This window comes from Crocuta crocuta, unplaced genomic scaffold, assembly GCF_008692635.1.
Source record: "Crocuta crocuta isolate KB4526 unplaced genomic scaffold, BGI_CrCroc_1.0 scaffold62, whole genome shotgun sequence".
In the NCBI taxonomy this organism is placed as follows: domain Eukaryota; kingdom Metazoa; phylum Chordata; class Mammalia; order Carnivora; family Hyaenidae; genus Crocuta; species Crocuta crocuta.
Window position 1 is genome coordinate 7,289,230 of NW_027529173.1, and position 20,368 is coordinate 7,309,597.

Genomic DNA, 20,368 nt, shown 5'->3' on the forward strand with positions numbered 1-20,368 from the left:
CTTTCACTCCTTTGTGTTGCCTAATTGCTGAGGCACGGACTTCCAGTACTATCTTGAATAACAGTGGTGAGAGTGGACATTCCTGTCGTGTCCCTGACATTAAGGGGAAAGCTCTCAGTTTTTCCCCATTGAGTACGATATTAGCAGTGGGTCTTTCATATATGGCTTTTGTGATCTTGAAATATGATCCTTCTGTCCCTATTTTCTTAAAGGTTTTTATCAAGAAAGGATGCTGTATTTTGTCAAATGGTTTCTTTCAATCTATTGAGAACAACATGTGGTTCTTGTCCTTTCTTTTATTGATGTGATGTATCACATTTATTGTTTTGCAGATACTGAATGCACCCTGCATCCCAGGTATAAATCCCACTTGGCTGTGGTGAATAATTCTTTTAATGTTTTATTGGATCTGGTTGGCTAGTATCTTGTTGAGGATTTTTGCATCCATGTTCATCTTCTTGTGTAGTTCTCCTTTTTAGTAGGGTCTTTGTCAAGGTAATGCTGGTTTCATAGAATGAGTTTAACCTCTTCTTTAAATGTGTCATAGAATTCCTGTTTTTTGGGAGATTTTTTATTACCAATTGAATTTCTTTACTGGATATGGGTCTGTTTAAATTTTCTATTTCTTCCTGTTTCAGTTTGGTAGTTTATATGTTCCCTAGAAAAATACCCATTTTATTGGTGTATAATGGCTCACAATACTTTCTTATTATTGTCTATGTTTCTGCAGTGTTGACTCGGATCTCTCCTCTTTCACTCTTGATTTTATTTATTTGGGCCCTTTTCTTCTTCTTTTTGATCAAACTGGCTAGAAGTTTATCAGTTTTGTTAATTCTTTCAATGGACCAGCTCCTGGTTTAATTGATCTGTTATTTACTTACTTACTTACTTTATTTATGTATGTATGTATGTATGTATGTATGTATGTATGTATGTATTTATTTATTTATTTATTTATTTATTTATTTATGTTTTGATAGCATTGACTTCTGCCCTAATCTTTATTATCTCCTGCCTTCTGGTGGTTTTGGGTTCCTATTTGCTGTTCTTTTTCCAGCTCTTTGAGGTGTGAGGTTAGGTTGTGTATCTGAGATTCTTCTTCTTTAGGAAGACCTGGACTGGTATTGTACTTCCCTTTTTTGACCACCTTTGCTGTGTCCCAGAGGTTTTTGGCTGTGGTGTTATCTCTTTCATTGGCTTCCATGTACTTTCCAATTTCCTCTTTAAGTTTTTGGTTAGTCCATTCATCATTTAGTAGGATGTTCTTTAGTCTCCAAGTATTTGTTATCTCTCCAGTTTTTCTCTTGTGGTTGATTTCAAGTTTCATAGTGTTCTGGTCTATAAATATGCATGGTATGATCTTGATCTTTTTGTACTTGTTGAGGGCTGATTTGTGTCCCAATAGGTGATCTATTCTGGAGAACGTTCCATGTACACTTGAGAAAAATGTGTATTCTGTTTCTTTAGGATGCAGTGTTCTGAATATATCTGTTAAATCCATCCAGTCAAGTATGTCATTCAAAACCATTGTTTCCTTGTTGATTTTCTGTTTAAATGATCTGTCCATTGCTATAAGTGGGGTGTTGAACTCCCCTACTCTTGTGGTATTATGATCAATGATTTTCTTTATCTTTGTGATTAATTGATTTATGATTTGGGTGTTTCCACGTTTGGAGCATAAGTGTTTACGATTGTTAGGCCTTCTTGGTGGATAGACCCTTTAGTTAAGATATAATGCCCTTTTTCATCTCTTGCTACAATCTTTATTTTAAACTCTAGATTGTCTGATAAAAGTATGGCTGCTCTGGCTTTCTTTTGGTGACCATTAGCATGATAGATGTTCTCCATCCCCTTACCTTCAATCTGGAAGTGTCTTTAGTTCTAAAGTGGGTCTTTTATAAACAGCATAAAATGGGTCTTTTTTCTTATCCATTCTGTTACCTTATGTGTTTTGACTGGAGTGTTTAGACTATTGATGTTTAGACTGAGAGATATGAATTATTGCCATTACGTTTCCTGTAGAGTTGGAGTTTCTGGTGGTGTTCTCTGGTCCTTTCCAGTCTTTGTTGCTTTTGGTCTTTTTGGTTTTTGTTTACTTGTTTGTTTGTTTTTTGCTTTTTGCTTTTGTTTTTTGTTTTGTTTTGTTTTGTTTGTTTTTCATCTTTTCTCCCCTCAAAGAGTCCCCTTTAAAATTTCTTTCAGGGCTAGTTTATGTGGTCAAGAACTCCTTTAATTTGTGTTTGTCTGGGATACTTTATCTCTCCTGTTTTAAATGACAGCCTTGCTAGATAAGGAATTATTGATTGCATATTTTTCCAGTGCAGCACATTGAATATATCCTGTCACTCCTTTCTGGCCTGCCAAGTTTCTGTGGATAGGTCTGCTGCAAATCTGATCTATTTTCCCTTGTAGTTTACCTACTTTTTTTTTTTTTCCTTGATGCTTTCATGATTCTTTCCTTGCCTGAGTATTTTGTGAATTTGACTATGGTATGCCTTCTGGATGGTCAGTTTTTGTTGAATCTAACGGGAGTTCTCTGTGTTTCCTGGATTTTTATATCTGTGTCTGTCCCCAGGTTAGGCAAGCTTTCTGCTATAATTTGCTCACAAAAATCTTCTACCCCTTTTTCTTTCTCTTAATTTTCTGCATCTCCTGTGATACTGATGTTATTCCTTTTTAATGAGTCGCTGAGTTCTCTAATTCTTATATCACGCTCTTTTGCCTTAGCCTCCCTCTTTTTATATGCTTCATTATTCTCCATACATTTGTTCTTTATATCATTGATTCACTGCGCTGCCTCATCCATCCTTGCCTCTATGGCATCCATTCATGATTGTAGCTCAGTTTTAGCATTTTTAATTTCATCCTGAATAAGCTTTACTTCTTTTATCTCCACGGAAAGGGATCTATGCTATTTTCAACCCCAGCTAGTATTCTTATTATCACAATTCTAAATTCTGATTCAGACAGCTTACTTATTAGTCCCTCGCTGTTGTTGCTTGTTCTTTCTTTTGGGGTGAATTCCTTTGATTGGTCATTTTGAAGGAAGAAAATGAATTAATAAAATAAAATAAAATTAAAAATTAAAAACAACACAAAGAAATCAAATAAAGGGTGCTAATGCTAGGTGTGTTTTGGTCTGGTTGTTGAAAGAAGCTTGATAGATGAGAGAAAAAGGGAAAGATGAAAAAAAAAGGGAAAAAAAGGAAAACATTTGAAAATTTGAAAAAAATGAATACATTAAAATAGAATAAAATGAAATGATGGGAGTAAAATAGAATTTTAAAAAATACAAAAAAAGTAGAAAAATTAAAAAAAATCTTTGTAGTAAAAACTGAAAATAAAAATAAATATTTATCTTTCTGTATTCAAGAATAAGAAAAGAAAAGAAAAAGAAAAAAAACATTGAATGAAAGGATCAGCGAACAGAATGAAATACTATTGAAATTACATCTGGTTTCCTGTAGAAGTCAAAGTGAAGCACTTTTTAGTCCCTAAACAAAGCAGGTAGAGACTTGTGTTGTTTCCCGAGTATGGTTGGCCAATCTGGGTGGGGCTTAGTGTACAGGCTCTGTTTACCATGAGATGGCGCTGCTTAGCTTACTAGGGTGCATTGTTGTAGCACGCGTAGGCTGTGTGCATGGGTGGGAGGGGTGAAAATGGTGTCATGCGGGTACCCAGTGTCTCATATCGGAGCTCTGTGTTCTCCCCTACAGGTAATCAAGCACCCCTCCTTTGACTCTGGCTTCCATCCACTCCCTCTTCTACACTGTCTGTGAATGTGACAAGCTGTCAGGCTGCCAGGCAGAACCTCCCTCCTGAGTTTTATCTCAGATGGGGCCGTTTCCCAACCCCTCACTTCTGACAGACAGGGCTTTGACCAGCTCAGACCCTCTGGGGAGGGTCTCACTGAGTAATGGTCACATGCCAGCCTGCCCCCACGAATGTTGGAGAAACCATGCTGCTGCTGATGGCCGGAGACTGCAGCCAGGTGCAAGTCTGCCCCAGAAAAAGTTTGCATAATCGTGTAGCAGCAGTGTTCCAAGGATTATGGTAAATCACAACACACATCTGGTACCAGGCTTCACCCTTAGTGTCCTTGTTCCAATACCAGCGGATGTGGTTGTTCTCTGGGTCCACTGGGACCTTTGCCTGTGGGGAGGCTGCCTAGCCTCCACCATATGTCCCCCCAGCAGGAGAACGCTGCTCCTCTTTTGGTCCAAGGACTCCTCAGACCTTCCTCTTTGCTCCTGGGGATTTACCCTTCCTACCAGAATACCACCAGGTATCCAGCTATGGAATTTCAGACTCTGCATTCCCCCTGTTTTAGAGTCTTAATGGCTTTTAAACCCTCTCCTTCGCACCCCCCCCCTTTTTTTTTCAGACTCTGTGTGGTTGTTTCCACATTTTCTTTTTCTCTCCAACTGCTTTCTAAGTTGGGTTGCTTTTCTTGTACTCTCCCCTCATTTCTGGCCTCTCTCTGCAAGCAAAAACAGCTCCCTGCCCTCCGTGGCTTCTCTCTCCACTAGTACACCTCTCTGTGATGTGTACCTGCTGAGTTCTATGGGGCAGGTCGTGCAGATTGTTGTGTTAGTCCTCAAATCAGTTTTATAGGTGTTCAGCCATCGTCTAATATTGATCTGGCTGCATTTCAGGGATGAGAGACACAATAAGAGAACCGGCATGACATGTAGATCTTTTCGTGGGCGTATAGGAGAGTGTCCGACTGTAGGACAAATTACCAGATTTGTGGTCCATCCAAGGAATCACTCTTACAAATATTTTGTCCAAGGCATTGAACGAGTGTTTACATCAAAAGTTAAGTATAAATATATGAATAAGGGGGAAAAAAACAATAGCAAATGCAGGAAACAGTTTTAAGGATTGGTTATTTAAGAATATTATCATCAAATAATGAATATCAAAATGATAAAGGAATTTTTTTTTTCCATTTCTCACATCAACAGTTATCCTGAAAGTAAATAATTGTCCTTCCAGGTAAATAGAAATAGTTACTGCAGTGTGTATAACAGTCTTCTCTAAGATGTCAGGGCCATCATCTTTTCAAGTTAACAGTGATCCCAAGAGCTTAGTAGAAGTATGTAGAGAGGAAAATTGCACTCAGAACGGCTTAACACCTTTTTGAAACAACTCTTCCTAATGTATATCCTTGGGATGTTTTTAAAAATCCAAGTATATAGATTTCAGTTACCCAAACTGCTGCAGTGTGATTTACTATTTTTAACAATAGTTCCAAATTTTTTTCAATCTGTTTGAATTTTTTTTATTGTGAGAATTTATTATAATTCTCATGTAAGTAGATATAAACTTCACTGTTTGGGTGACTGGTTCTCCAAATATTTTATTCTGTAATGCTGTAGGTGTTTATTTACTGCTGCTGACTACAATTTAAATAGGTCATTTTTTAATGTTACCTGGGGAATTACATTAATAGCAATAGCAATTTCTGGATCTTCTCTATTTCTAAAATATTATTTTTGGCTGTTGTGACCTCAGATGAGGGTAAATCAGTTTTTAAATAAAATGCTCTAATAAGTTTTTTTTCCCTAATAGAAGTCCCTTGAGCAACAGCTAAATATATACTTATTAAAGATTATATATAATCTTTACAACCAGGCTAAATATATATTAATTCAGATTAAAGGCACTGGCAACCTCTTTTTGTCATCAGAGCTTTATTTTCTCCCCTGGAAACCCAGTGTTCTCACTGAAACAGGGACCCAGATAGGAAAATGTAGCAGCAAAAAATTTTGCTAATCAACTCTCATTTTCTTTATGCATCTCATTAAGGATAAGAGCAGTGGTTATTTCAACCTTAGCTTCATATAGGAATCATGTGAGGAGCTTTTTAAAAATTTTCATGCCTGGTGGGGCCACTCTAGTGGATTCAATCATCATGACTGTGTTTTAAGCCCAGGCATCAGTGTATTTTAAAAGTTACCCAGATGATTCTAAGATAGATCCCAGTATGAGTACTACTGGGTTAGACATAAAACTATTTGGGTATTCTGCTAATATGAACTACTGTATAGTTAAGAGTTACTTTAATTTTCACATTTAACTTTGTACTGAATACTGATATGTTATGTGCACATTAATGATAGCTCAGTATTTAGACTAGAAAATTTTCATTTTAAATAGTTGCAGCTACAAACCTTATTTACTGCAGGGTTAAAATAGCCACTGCAAAGATGAGTTAGGTTGAGTGCAGGAAAAGATTTCTAGGCCACAAGTCACCTTTGTGATAAGGAGAAAATACCATGTGGGGAAGCTAAGATTTTGAAGAAAACTTTTGAAGCACTGAGTTGGGAGAACCAACAGATAACTTTCCCATGGTCCCAAATTCAGATTCCAGACATTAGCAGACTGTCTCACATTGTCAGAGCTGCACTGGTTTCTGGAAACCCAGTGTCCTCACTGAAACAGGGACCCATGGTGTTGTCTACTTAGGCAAATAAAAGACTAGATAATTAATCTACATTAGTTTTTTTCTGTCGTTGGTATTTGTAAAAATAACAAGTGCGCTTTGTAAGTTGGGTAGTATTGGTGATAACAGTGGAATATGATAATCTTTTCATGGGAGTGAAAAGGGCTAGGACTACTGTTTGGATGGTAAAAGTATTGGCCTTGACTTTTAAAATACATTTACTTTGGAGCAAACAAAGAAAGATTTTCTGAGGAGGTATAATTAAAATGTGTTATTTACAGAGCAGTTTTATTTTATATTATTTTTTCATTTTTTTAACGTTTTATTTATTTCTGAGAGAGAGAGAGCGAGAGAGAGAGAGCATGAGTAGGGGAGGGTCAGAGAGAGAGGGAGATACAGAATCCTAAACAGGCTCCAGGCTCTGAGCTAGTAGTCAGCACAGAGCCCGACGCGGGGCTCGAGCCCACAAACCGTGAGATCATGACCTGAGCCGAAGTCGGACGCTTAACCAACTGAGCCTCCCAGGTGCCCCTACAGAGCAGTTTTAGAATTTTACTTCAATAATTCTCTGTCCTTGCTGTGTACTTCCCCTTCATATTGCACACAAGTGATTTGAATGTTTAAGATTGACTCTTTCTAATAATTATATGAAATATATACATTATGTCAAATTTACATATATTTCAAGGTTTTCAAAAAGAACTATATATATTCTAATTCCATTATCAAACATATGATCCTGAGCAAAAATAAATATGCTATAAAAATTTTTAAAAATATCCATATGAACTTTTTTTAATATTTTTATTATCTATAGAAGGTATTCTTCACCTGTTGATTTAAGTTGGTAAAAAAAAAAAAGGAATTTTCCCATGTACTAGAAAAATAAGCAATAAACTTCAGTGAACTAAATAAACAAACACCATGGACTGCCAAGTTGATACCTTGGCTATGATGGAAATTTCTACTCTTTTTTGTTTTGTTTTGCTTTGTTTTGCTTTTACAAAATAAAGGGAACAGATCGGGCCATATACAAAAGTTTGGATCACTACTTCAACCCCTTTGGGTCATATGATTTTGAATAAGTAATGATTACTTAAACCTGGTGTCTTCATGTGTCTAATGGAGGAGTTTGATAAACTTATATGATAGTCATGAGTTTTATATGAAAGAATAAGATATGACACTTAAAAAAGTAAGATGCAACACTTTACAACCCCGAAAACAGTCTCCCCATGTAAATATTAATTAATAGTGTTAATTGTAACCAATGCATAAATCAGGTGTAGATTCTAAGAAAGTTATTATAGGGTGTCCCATAGAAGGTTAGTTGCTATCTACTGTGGGTGAAGGAGATCTTGAGAGGTTTTGTGAACAAGGTGGCAGGTAAACTACAGCATGCATTATGTTTGAACCTCATTTGATATGGAGGAGAATTCCAGGCAAAGATAACATAATGAGCAAAGGAGGGGCTCTCAAATCATGGGATATGTTATGATGAATATTAACTATAATAAGGAAGGCATCAAAAATAGCTATTGGTAAGTAGGGTATGGATGGTATTTTGACTCAGCTGTCATGCCAAAAGGAGAAGTTTGTGCTTCAATCCAAAGACCACAGGAAACTGCTGAAAGGTAATGATATGTTTGAAGTCATGTTTATGGTAGAATAAAGGTACAGGGACTTATTGGGCACTGGAATCTTTGCTACAGACAGTACAACAAGCTTTGTATCATTTCTATTTTATGTATTAGAAAACAGAGCCACAGAGACATTAAAAATATGTGCAGGGATATTCAACCAAGAACTCTGGATCCAGGACTCAAATCTAAAGCTCTCTGCCTCTAAATCTTTCCATAACTCCATTTGTGATTAATCTGACAAGTGTGTTGAGTTTTTTTGGAATGAAGAGTCAAAGAGGCTGTGAAATCACAAAGGAAGTTGATTTGTGAAGTTCAAGATGTAGCAGACACCTAAGGAAATCATCAGTCCCTTGCACATAACCAAAGCGTTTTCTGAACAAAATGATTCCCATTTTTTGGTTCAGCACCACTTTAGTGCTTAGGTGATTCTGATGGTGGTAGAGCAAATAACCCAAAATAATCCCATAGTCTCTGTTGTGGTTCGTAATATTAAATTACTTCCTGGCAAAATGTATTTGCTAGTTATGGGCAGTGATTTATTTCTAGTGTTCCTTTCCAGGTCTCCTGCCCTATTAGCTGAGCTAAGCATCAGTGCCTCTGGAATTAGCTGTATATTTCATGTCATGACCCTCCTTTGCTTTCTGGGAGACCCAGTATTTGCTACTGAGCATCTGTCCTGATCCCTGATCCAAGGATGAAACCAGCTGTTTGAACCTGGCTGCCAAGCACTTCAGTTGCCAGGCTTCTTTGATGCCAGACCTTTGTTTCATTACAGATACGTTTTACCGGTGAATTGATCTCCCAGGTCACAGCTGCCTGCCTGGCTGCCTGCCTGCCTGGATTTCTCAGTATTGCTCTGCCCAGAATCTGTCATTGTGCTCTCCTATTTGAAGCTCCAATATTAGCTGAAATGCGATTGAGGTTATGCCTTTCACTCACCATCTATTCATCCAGGCATCACTTCTTGATGTCTGTCTTATATTAGTGAGTAGGTCAGATTAAGTTTTGCATCCTTTCTCCTCTCCACCACCCTAGTGCTGTTTGGACAGACATGATTGAGTTGACATAATCAAACAGATAGGAATGTTTACGGTGACAAGTAATAGGAGCAAATCCAGAAAATCATCTGAATTATAAAATAAATCAATGATTATTCTCCTTTGAAGAACACAGCAGCAGGATCTTTACAATCTACTACAATCTACTGCATTTTGGGAATCCATGCAGATATGTAGACTGTTCATATAAGGTTTGATTAAAGGTTAGGGGACCCAGGCAGGATATCTAGAACTCTTTGATGTTTCATACCAGTATCTTAATCTATAGAATATTGGCTGGTCAGGTCAAGGCCTCAGTGTTTGAGAGACTGGGCCCAAGAGAGGTTGTTGGGACTGAAGGAGAAGAACAAGATAATGTTCCAGTTTCTAAACTAGATCGTGAAGTGGGGACTGGATCATGAATATACTTCAGATATCAATATTAGAAATGGAACTTGAGTATTGAAAAAGGAATAAATGGAGTGAATGGTGATTCATCTAAATATGAATTAGTGCTTCTTAAATTGTCTCAGAGCAGGATTGTCATTGAAACACAGAGATTTTGGCTCTTAATTTGTTAAATTTATTCCTAGTGGTCTCTCCACTAAGATTATTCTAACATAAACTATACCCAAGAAAACACTAAAAAATAACATGAGTAAATTTTTAAGGACTATTGTCTCTCTGGAGCATTCATAAATGATTACTGAGTGTGTGTGTGTGTGTGTGTGTGTGTGTGGGTGGGGGTGTTTGTGGGTGTTTCTCCTAAGGAAGCCAGAAACGAAAAACCCATCTTTAGGCAGTGTCTCTAAAGTTCTTTGGAAAGCCTAGGTATAAGAAAGCAAATTTTCTTCTACAACTTCCATTTTATCATGGGATTCAGATATGGTTAAAATAAACAGAGTCACTGGGATATATTATTCCAAAATTTGTGAATCTAGAAATGTATAGGTCTTTGTGGGTATATACAGAAGTATCTGCATCTACATCCATAAATGAGAAGAAGTAAAAATTTTCTGCTAAGTTAGAATAATGCATTATTATTGACAAAGAAGGATTTGGGAATAAAGAATCAGCTTCATATCTCTAGGGGTTTTTTTAAGTTTATTCATTTATTTTGAGAGAGAGAGAAAAAGAGAGAGAGACAGCACTAGTGGGGGAGGAGAAGAGAAAGAGTGAGAGAGAGAGAATGAAAATCCCAAGCAGGCTCTGCACTATCAGGGCAGAGCCTGACTGGGGGGCCTCAAACTCATTAACTGGGAGATCATGACCTGAACTGCAGTCAAGTCAGACACTTAACTGACTGAGCCACTCAGGTGCCCCTCATATCTCTCTTTAATATAGAACCTGGTCTCTAAAGTAGTTTTAAGTTTCTGCCAAAGTAAATGTTAGAGCAATTACTATAATTTGTATTAATTAAGAAATATCTCTGATCAATTGAATCACAATATTGCAATTGTACTAAATTTGAATGTTATGCAAAAATAAAACATACACTTTCTTCCCCAGAGAAACCTACAATCTAGCAAGAAACAAGGTGTAACACACTAACTCTGATCACAGTACAGAAAGTACTAGCAAAATATATCTTTCTGAGAAAGAAATATATAGGAAACTGTACAGACTCCAAACGTATCACACACACACACACACACACACACACACACACACACACNTTAGGCAAAAGACTTGAATAGATGTCTCTTCAAAAAGATACACAAATGACCAAAAAGCATTTGAAATGATGTTCAACATCATTAACCATTAACAAATAACTAATGAAATACAAATCAAAACCGTTTCATGGCCACTATGGTGGCTCCAATTCAAAACAAAAAAAAACAAAACAAAACAAAAACAAATAGAAAGTGTGGCAAAGATGTAGAGAAATCGGAATTCTCATACATTTTTTGTAGGAATGTGAAGTAAGATAGTCCTGTGAAAATCTCTGGCAGTTCTACCAAATGTTAAATGTAGAGTTTCCATATGATCTGGCAATTCTTTTCTTAGGTATATACCCACGAGAATTAAAACATATATTTGTATAAAATCATGTATACTTGGATGTTCATAGAGACATTCTTCATAATAACTCAAACATGGAAACAACACAAATGTACACAAGCTAATGAGTGGATAAACAAAATGTGGTATATTCATAAAATGGAATATTTTGTAGCTACAAAATGGAATGAAGTACAGATGTATACTATAGCATATGTGAGACTTGAAATAAAAGGTGAACAAAGGAAACAAATTACATGATTCCAATTGTATGGGATGACCACAATATGGAGGTTCTTTTGGGGGCAATGAAAATATTTTGGAATTCTGTAATGGGGATGGTTGCACAGCGGTGTGAATACATTTGAAAAACCCACTGATTTGTGTACTTTAAAATGGTCAGCATAATGAATATGTGTTATGTGGAAGTTTTAATACTCTAAAAACAAAACAGTCAAACTAAAATATACCCCACAGAACTTACAACATAAATAAAATTGCACCGTCTAAGTGAAAGTATAATTCACAAAATATAGACATGATGCACTTGATGGGCATCTAAGAGTTAATTTTCTATTAGGATGCCTACAGAGCTCATTTGAAAAATAGTGTTTTTGGAACGGGAAATTAGTTTCTGGTAGTTCAAACATCACTGAGTCTTGGGGAAAGACAAGAAGCATGATATTCATATGCTAATGGAAAACTAAACATCTGCTTATTTCCCACATTTCACTTTCAGTCTTATTTTATCACTGTGAATCAAACTTGACTGAATGTTTAGATGACTTATCAGGATTAATAGTTGTCTCTAACTTACGTATAATAACTCTGGGATTCTAGGATTGATTTATCACAATTATATTTTGATAACAATGGGGACATTCTATTAGTAGATTGAATGCATATATTTATATTCTATTTATTTTTTCTAATAATATTTATGCTCTTTAATGACATTATTTCCATATTAATTCAGAGTTCTTTTGTCACAATCTCAATATAATGAACATCATAAAAATATTTCAAAATATTTCAGAATTGAAAAAGCAATTTAAAATTATTTTGGTAACATATCTAAACCTTTTAATTTTGTAAATTTTATTTATTTATTTTGAGGGAGACAGAAAACAAGGGTTGGGGGGAGAGTGGAAGAGAGAGAGGGAAAGAGAGAATCCCAAGCAGGCTCTGCACTATCAGCCTGGAGCCCAACGTGGGGCTCCATCTTGCAAACCATGAGATCGTGACCTCAGCTGAAACCAGATGTTTGATTGAGCCACCCCAGCACCCCTCCACTTTTTTATTTTTTAACTTAGAAATGTAAGTAGCTTCATTGAATGGGGCAGCATCCCATTTAGCTAGTAGAGAGATACTTCCTCAACATTGTTTCTTTATTTTTTTTCCTAAACTTTGTTTCTTAATTGCATTAAAATAAGCTTTAGTTTGTTCTTTGTGTATATTTAGAAAATTCTCTCTAAAACCATCTGCAAAATACTAAAATGTATAACTTGCTCCTGACTGGATTCACTATTGAGGTTTAAATACACATTTTACTGTTCTCATTTGTCAAGCAGGGTTATTATTAGTTAATGGAGTAAAATATGTAAAAGGCACTTTGTTAATTGTAAAGTTCAACAAGAAATGCCTGTTTTCTTTTTTTTTCTTTTCTTAAATGTTTATTAATTTTGAGAGAAGGAGAGAGAGAGAGAAAGAGCATGTGCACAAATGAGGGAGGCGGGAGAGAGAGGGAGAGAGACAATCCCAAACAGGCTCTAAACTCAGCTCCTTGAGATCATGACCTCAGGCAAAATCAGAAGTCAGTGGCTTAACCAACTGAGTCACCCAGGTGCCCCCTATGGTTTCTTTTTAAACTACACTTATTTCATTCATTTAGATGTTATATTATCAAAATAAAAGGAAAAGATGCTACCTATTTATATGTTTGCTCATTAAGTTATATACTACATATGTAATTGCCTTATTTTTGGGCAATACCTTTGGACAAACATAACTTTTTCTGTTCCTTTTGTGTGTGTGTGTGTGTGTGTGTGTGTGTGTGTGTGTGTGTGATTGCTTTTTTCAACCAAATAGCCTTTCAAAAATAGAATGTTTTACATGTTCATTTTAAAATTGAATATCTGTTAGTGATTATATTTTACTAGGTCTTTGTTTCCAAACTGGGTTATTTAACCACAATAGATATGTATAAACAATTTGTGTGTTCTCTATTTCTTTATAGATTCCACAAAGAAATTAAAGGATGTTCTTGAAGAATTCCATGGTAATGGTGTGCTTGCAAAGTATAATCCTGAAGGGGTAAACCTTTTTTCTTTATATCAGTTTCATATATATGATTGAAGACGAGATTTCTTAATGAATAGTCCTTAGAAGTATATGCATCATATACCATACCATAATGAAAATGAAATTCATATGAAATGCTTTTCTGGAAAATACATAAAATAGTGTACTACTTTTATTCATTCAAAAAACGTTTGCTAATGAAAATAACATTTGTATGTTGTGTGCTTGAAAGAGTATAGATCATCCCTAATATGTCCTTCGTTCTTTTCCTAAAGGTTAAAAACATTGTGATTCTGAGATGGCTTGCTCAGGTATGATCAGGTCAGGATTAGATAGAAGGGAAGACAGAGTGTGCTTGCTACTCCCTCCGAGTCGTATACTTTTTAACCCCAGATGAACATTGGTTGGGGGCAGGAGAGTTACTCCTTTCAAAGAATTATTCCCTTGACTAAAGAAAAATCTGTAATTTTAAAAAGCCACCTTGGGTAAAAAGCAATTTCTTCCTCCTATCTTGTTTTAATCTACTACCAGTAAGCTAATGAGTCCCTGAAATTCCTTCCTTATAAAAACTTCATGTCCTGTTGATGGCTTTGGAATACCTTGCTTGAATGAATGTCTATCCTTTCCTAATTATTTCTTTAATAACCTTCCTTTTGATGTTAGCTGAGAGATGTTACATTTTGAATGTTTGAGCATCTTTACTGTGAGTTCTTTTGGAGTTTCACCAAATGATAGTTGTGTTCTTTGGGAGTTAAAACAAATTAAGCTTTTCAGAAGACCCTTTCCCCTGGATGTATTATCTAGCCAGCTAGATAGATTTGTTTGCTGATTAAATGTGATTTGTTTTTTGTTATTATTGTCTTTATGGTTTTCAGTGTTTATAAGAGCACAGTTCTTCATTTTCCTTCAATGTTATATTTCTTTGGGATTTATAGAATTTTTATTTTAGTCAAAACTAAGTTTCTAAATTCTAACCTCAGTTCATATTGTTTTATAATTTACTTTCAGTATTTCTAATAGCTATTTTTCATGCCGTATTTTCTTATTCTGTCTATATTCTGATACATTACTGTACCTTGTAGAAGTCTTTACCTTAAGATTTTTTTTCTTTTTCAACTAAATTAATATTTAGAGCCTGCCAATGATGGGGAAAATAAGGCAATTTAAAGCCATTCCCATTTTCCTATCCTAGGAACAAAAGCAAATATCTGGCCTACATTTTCCTCATATTTTATTTTCCTGGATGCTGTAGTGTGAGAAAAAAAAAAATGTTGGCAGATAAATTTGTAGACTGAAAATCTCAAAGACCACAAAAGCAGAGTGGGAAAGCTGAAGATGACAACTTTATGGAAGTGCTGTAAGGCCCGAAAATGTCATTAATATTTACATTCCCAACCATTCTTGATGACGTACATGTTATCTACATACAGAGATAAAACCAGGTTTTCTTTCTCCCTAAAGATAGCTGGGAGCTATAAATTAAGTTGGAATGTAATTTTGTTTGCAAAATAGCCTTTTTGCTTCAGTGATTTCTTATTTAAAAGACTCTCATGACTTAGTCTTACTGATATTATATATTTCATGAGGATTATCAGTCACTGTATACTGGATTTATTGAGGTAATTACTAGATTCATTCTTAGACACACATATGATGTCAGCCTTTTCAATAATGTAATAACTCTCTGTAAATGCACAGATCTGCTCTTGGAATGCATTATTAAAATAATGAATGGTTGAAAAACAAAAAAAAGTTAGATCTCAGTATGACCCCAAAGTAATTTTAATTTAAGAGCAAATCTTCTCTCTAATCTAACATGATTGGTCTTTTCCCTTCAGGAAAAAAAAAATAAAGTTTATATGACTTTAATGACTAATATGTATTTTACAAAAGCTAATAGGAAGTAGTTAGGAATATTTAATGTTGAGAAAGAAAGCTTTAAGGCCTTAAGATTCTCTTCAGAACATGACTTCATCTAGTTTCTGAAAGTTTACTCTAACAGTATGGCAGAATTCATACTCTCTATTCACATGGGAAGTTTTCACTCTCTATTCACTAGTCAGATTAATACTAAAGTTGTGTGGTGAAGATGACTACTTAATTGATGCCCCAGTATACAAGAAAATGTAGAGAAGTATTTAATCTATATTGTTTTTAGAATACTTAATCCTTTGTTTTCTAAAATAAAGATTGCTTATATCATCCACGTAAAAGATATTTGCAAAGAAACAAAAAACAGACAAAATATCCCTTATTTGCTTCTCCTCTTACAAAGTAAAGCTGCTTATATGGTAGATGCATTATATTTCTTATCACTCTTTTAATTACTGAGTTCTAAAAGCTCTTTGTATAAAAATTTCATCTAATGGATATGTGAATGGTTTAAGTCTATTTTAATGGAGAAGAAATACTAATTTCCATATATGGGTGAATAATTTATTTTTAATTTGTATCTTTTAAAGATCAACTAATAATCACTCTTTGAAAAAAAATAAATAACCAAATCAAAAATATGAATCTAAACAATGGCATTAAAGATTCCCTAAGAATAAAGTGTTTAAAAAGGTCTTCAGTTTCCCAAACAGTTAAGATTATAAAATTTTTAGATAAAGTCATTATAAGAAAAGTAAAATTACTTTCTTGGGATTAACCAGCTAGTTTCATGACAAGAGCCATAATTAAAACTTAATTATCTGGAATCCCAGATTAAGACTGATGCCCTTTCCTCTTCACTTTGTTGATTGGGCCGTAGAATGAAAAGGAAGGTCTTGGGAATTAAGAATAAGGAGAAGCGAAAGGTATTTCACATACATTGAGTGGCATTTCTTATGTAATGAGTATGGCATATTCCGATGCACATAATTACTACTAACTCATACCTAAAAAGGTAAGAGATTTTTTTTTTATTTTTTCTTTGTTAAACTTTTTATTGAAATATAATTACTATACAGTGTTATATTAGTTTAAGATATACAACATAATGATTCAATAATTCTATATATTACTCAGTGTCCACTACAATAAGTGTAGTCACCATCTGTCACCAAACAACATTGTCACAATCTTATTGATTATATTCCATGTACTATACTTTCCACCTCCATGACTTTTTGGATTCTTATTAGTCTCCAACTAATCTTACATGAATGTTAAGAGTATGATTATAGCTAGTTTTTAGCCATTCAATCTCAGTGAGAAGGTTCACAGTAAAAGAGTAAAATATAATCAGCATATCTCAGGTATTAATGATTCATGAAAGTAATGGAATTGGATAATATGAGAAAGAACAAGTTTGGTGTTGCATTTTATATGTGCGTAATATATATATGTAGCATATTATAGTATAAGTAATTGTGTGTGTGTGTGTGTGTGTGTGTGTGTGTGTATTTCCCCTTCTAGATTCAAATTCAATTCTAAATTGTTCCTTTAATGTCTAAAGACATGGGGAAAAATAAGTAGTACTATACATATGGGAAGTTATTTTTCTTTAAAGGCATGGCAATGGACTAGTCAAAATGTTAATCCAAAAGATGGGAACATTAGGAGTAGGAAAGAAGTATTCATAATCTAATATATACTTATATATACTGTTCTGTTTTCATCATCTTCTCTGGAAGGTTTTAAAAATCTTATATGTGTTATTCATTATATTTACCTCCTGTCAATTAGAACTGTTTGCTTATTACACTCAAAGAATGATCTAGTAAGTGATTCTCAAATTTTAGCTTGTATCAGAATCACCTGATGGTTTTCTTAAAATACAGATTGCTGTCTGTTCCCCTGACCTCCTCAGTTTCTGTGTTTCTGGGGTAAGGTTCAAAAATGTGTATTTCTATAAGTTTCACAGTTTATGATAATGATGCTGTTTCAGGACCACATTTTGAGACCCATAGTTCTAGGGTATGTTTTAAAATCAATCTGTAAACTTGACCTTTTAGTTGTCAGCAATAGAGATAATGAGTATAAATTATCTGACGTTAACACATGTATTCTTTCTTTCCTTGCATGCACAGAAACAAGACATTCTTAACCAAGTAAGACATTTTCTTTTCTATTGAAATCTGTCTTTTCTTTCTTTATTCTGATGTGAGCTATAAATTTCTCATCCATATCACTGACCTGTACTTCTCTACCATTAAGATTCATATAATATGCACGGCTATCCATAAAACTTAGAAAGTTATAATTAACTGATATTTGTTCACATAAAAGTCTCAAATAGAAGAACTAATACCTTGGTGGAATTAAAGAAGGTCTAGAGGGTGGGCTTTAGTTTTATAGACTCTTGAATTTAATTTTCTGATTTCACCAAAACATCGATCAAACTCCAGTAAAATAAATCATTTAATGAAAGTCTTAATTTATGTACCTGCAACGGGAGGTTTATAACGGCATTTAAATGCAATTGATAGGTATTTCTTTGCAGGGGACATCTACAGTGCTATTCGAATCTGTGAGGGAAATATAACTGAAAAGCTATTGATCTTTGCCTTCCTGGGAAAAAAGAGTAACCCGTCTGTCATTTCAGCCATTCTCCTAGTAAAGCCCATTTTGTAAAGCAAGTTTTGTGTCCATAGTTCAGCTGGGTGCTTAGAATTACAACCCATTTTTGGGAGCTTTAAATGGATTTTTCTATCATACTAGGAATATATCTTAGCAAAATGCATAAGATCTTTAAAGCCATAATATTGTCTCTCTTGCACAGTAATGAGTAAGTACTAACAGCTTTTTATTCACCTCTCTCCTATGGTCTCAATGACAGCAAACACTGTAATCTCATCCCCAACATATCACAGTGCAATTGGTTACAGCAGAATAATCTTGATTGACTAGATGTAGGTCCTCCATATTACAGTCTCCTAGAATGAGATAGGACTGAAATGGCAACTCAGTTACTGTGATGACTTTTACCATTTTCTTTCAGGAGACGACACTTCTCTGATAATATCCCTGAACTATGTGGAAACCTACCAACCATCACCCCTCCCCCAAGACAGTTTACAAGGGCTTTATGATTTTAGGAGGCAGCTCTTCAGAGTAAATGGCTGCTTTTATATAGTAGGATTTAGCTATGGGAAGACATTTACTGAACACCTTGGTCAACAAACACACCTTTCTGCACAATGTGCATCCCTCCCAGGGACTGTCTAAAAACTAGTGTCAAAGTTAGCCCTGCCTTTTTTAGGGTCAGCAGGATGAGTTTCTTTCTCTCCTTGCTCAGTCTTTCTTCCATATGGAGGTGTTGGGTAGGCAAGCAATTTTAGTTGCAGAATAGAAAGAACAAGGAAAGCTGAGGTTAGCCAAAGGAGAAAAAAGTACATGCATATTTTTTGCTCTATATGTGTTCTTGGTGTATCGGTGCCTATGAGTGTAGGATTTTCTCTTTATATTTCCTGTTAGTAGATGATCCTTGGCACAAGGGTTAGTTGTATTTCATAGTTCCCTGGGCTTCCCTTATCTTTGCACTTGGTACTCTGCACTGTGAGTTCTACTAATATAGAAGGATACCCTTTATATTTAGACAAGTGAATTGCTTCATTCCCTTAATAAGAAACCTGGGAATTCATAACTTACATTTGGTAGTGCTGCCACCCAATGTAATATTTTCAGTGTCTTTAACAAGGATATTGACACTGATAGAATTATTAGCAATGATATAAACACCCTTTTATTGTAAGCTATAATTGTCCTTCCAGAACCAAATTCAACCTTTGCCATTAAATAAGGCATCTGGAAAGTATAACAGAGAAAATGTGGCCTTAGGAGTCCAACTGAACTGAGTTCAAATCCCACATCTGCCATGTATTAGCAGGTCTTGGACAAATGATTAGCCTCAGTTTGTTCAGCTATCAAACAAAAAGAATATTGGCCTTATCGAGTTGTTAAAAGGGTTAAATTCTGAAGTGTATACAAAATACTTAGCTCTGTGCCTGACGTATAGGTGTTCCACTGATGTTTAAAGGCAGTAGCCATTAGTCACACGTTAGCAACCAGCATGATTTCATACAAAATTTCTAGAGTATATGTGAAAAGAGAAGATAGGAATATCTGAGATACACCATCAGCCTATCCTATCACCTTTATTTTCTCAGAGCCTCACTTTTCTCAACTATAAAGTGAGAAAATATAACTCTGATGTCTTTTCCAACTCTAAATTGATTTCCTTCTACCATGAGGTATGAGTGGAGGACATAAGATGTGATTTTCTTCCCTGCCAAGCCTGGCCACTATCCAGAATGCTGCCCTGCTCCCAGAGTTATTGTGTCTCTTGTATCTGTTCCACCTCTCACAACTGCATATATGCCAGCGCACTGGATTAGCAAGGAATGGGAGAAACATGTCAACCAGTATTTCTACATCTCTTCCCTGTTCCTCTTTATACAAAGGCAGCTGTTTTCATCTTATCAAACTTACAACCAGAGACCAGTTTTGAAAATTTACCACCACACTGAATAATAAAATGCCTTTGATAATTCTGTATGTTTAACCTCATATTCAGTGTGTATTAATTATTGTTGAAATATGTAGTAACTTTCTTTTCATGATGTGGCTTCGTTTTTACACCTTGATACTCAGAGAATTGCCCTGTCCTAGCACTGAGCCCTGTAAAAGTTTGAGAAGATATTTACATAGATACTTATGAGCCTAATTAGTTACATCTTGTAATTAAACACATCAATTTGAATAGCTTGTTACAGGTTTGTCATAAGTGCACTGAGGATCCAATCTCGATATTGTCAAAAAAAATACTGTCTTGTATCTATGACAACATTTAGAATTTGAGAATCAACGTCTGTAGTACTGTATCCTAAATTGAAACTTCAGTGGTCTGTTTCAAGTGGCTAGGTGATATCTGTCACAGTTGATGTATTTCTCCCCTACATTTCTATGATAAACATACAGGAATGCATTTTCTGCTATTCTAGTCTGCCCTC

At 35.1% G+C, this 20,368-nt stretch overlaps 1 protein-coding gene across 1 annotated transcript in view; it reads left to right on the forward strand.

Annotated features, from left to right (window-relative positions):
• The window catches only part of DGKB (diacylglycerol kinase beta), a 688,394-nt gene that overhangs the window by 125,161 nt on the left and 542,865 nt on the right, over window positions 1-20,368 (forward strand). Inside the window, exon 3 of the mRNA XM_077757671.1 lies at window positions 13,369-13,445. Coding sequence (XP_077613797.1) covers window positions 13,369-13,445 — 77 coding nt within the window. The remainder of the gene's footprint in view (window positions 1-13,368; window positions 13,446-20,368) is intronic.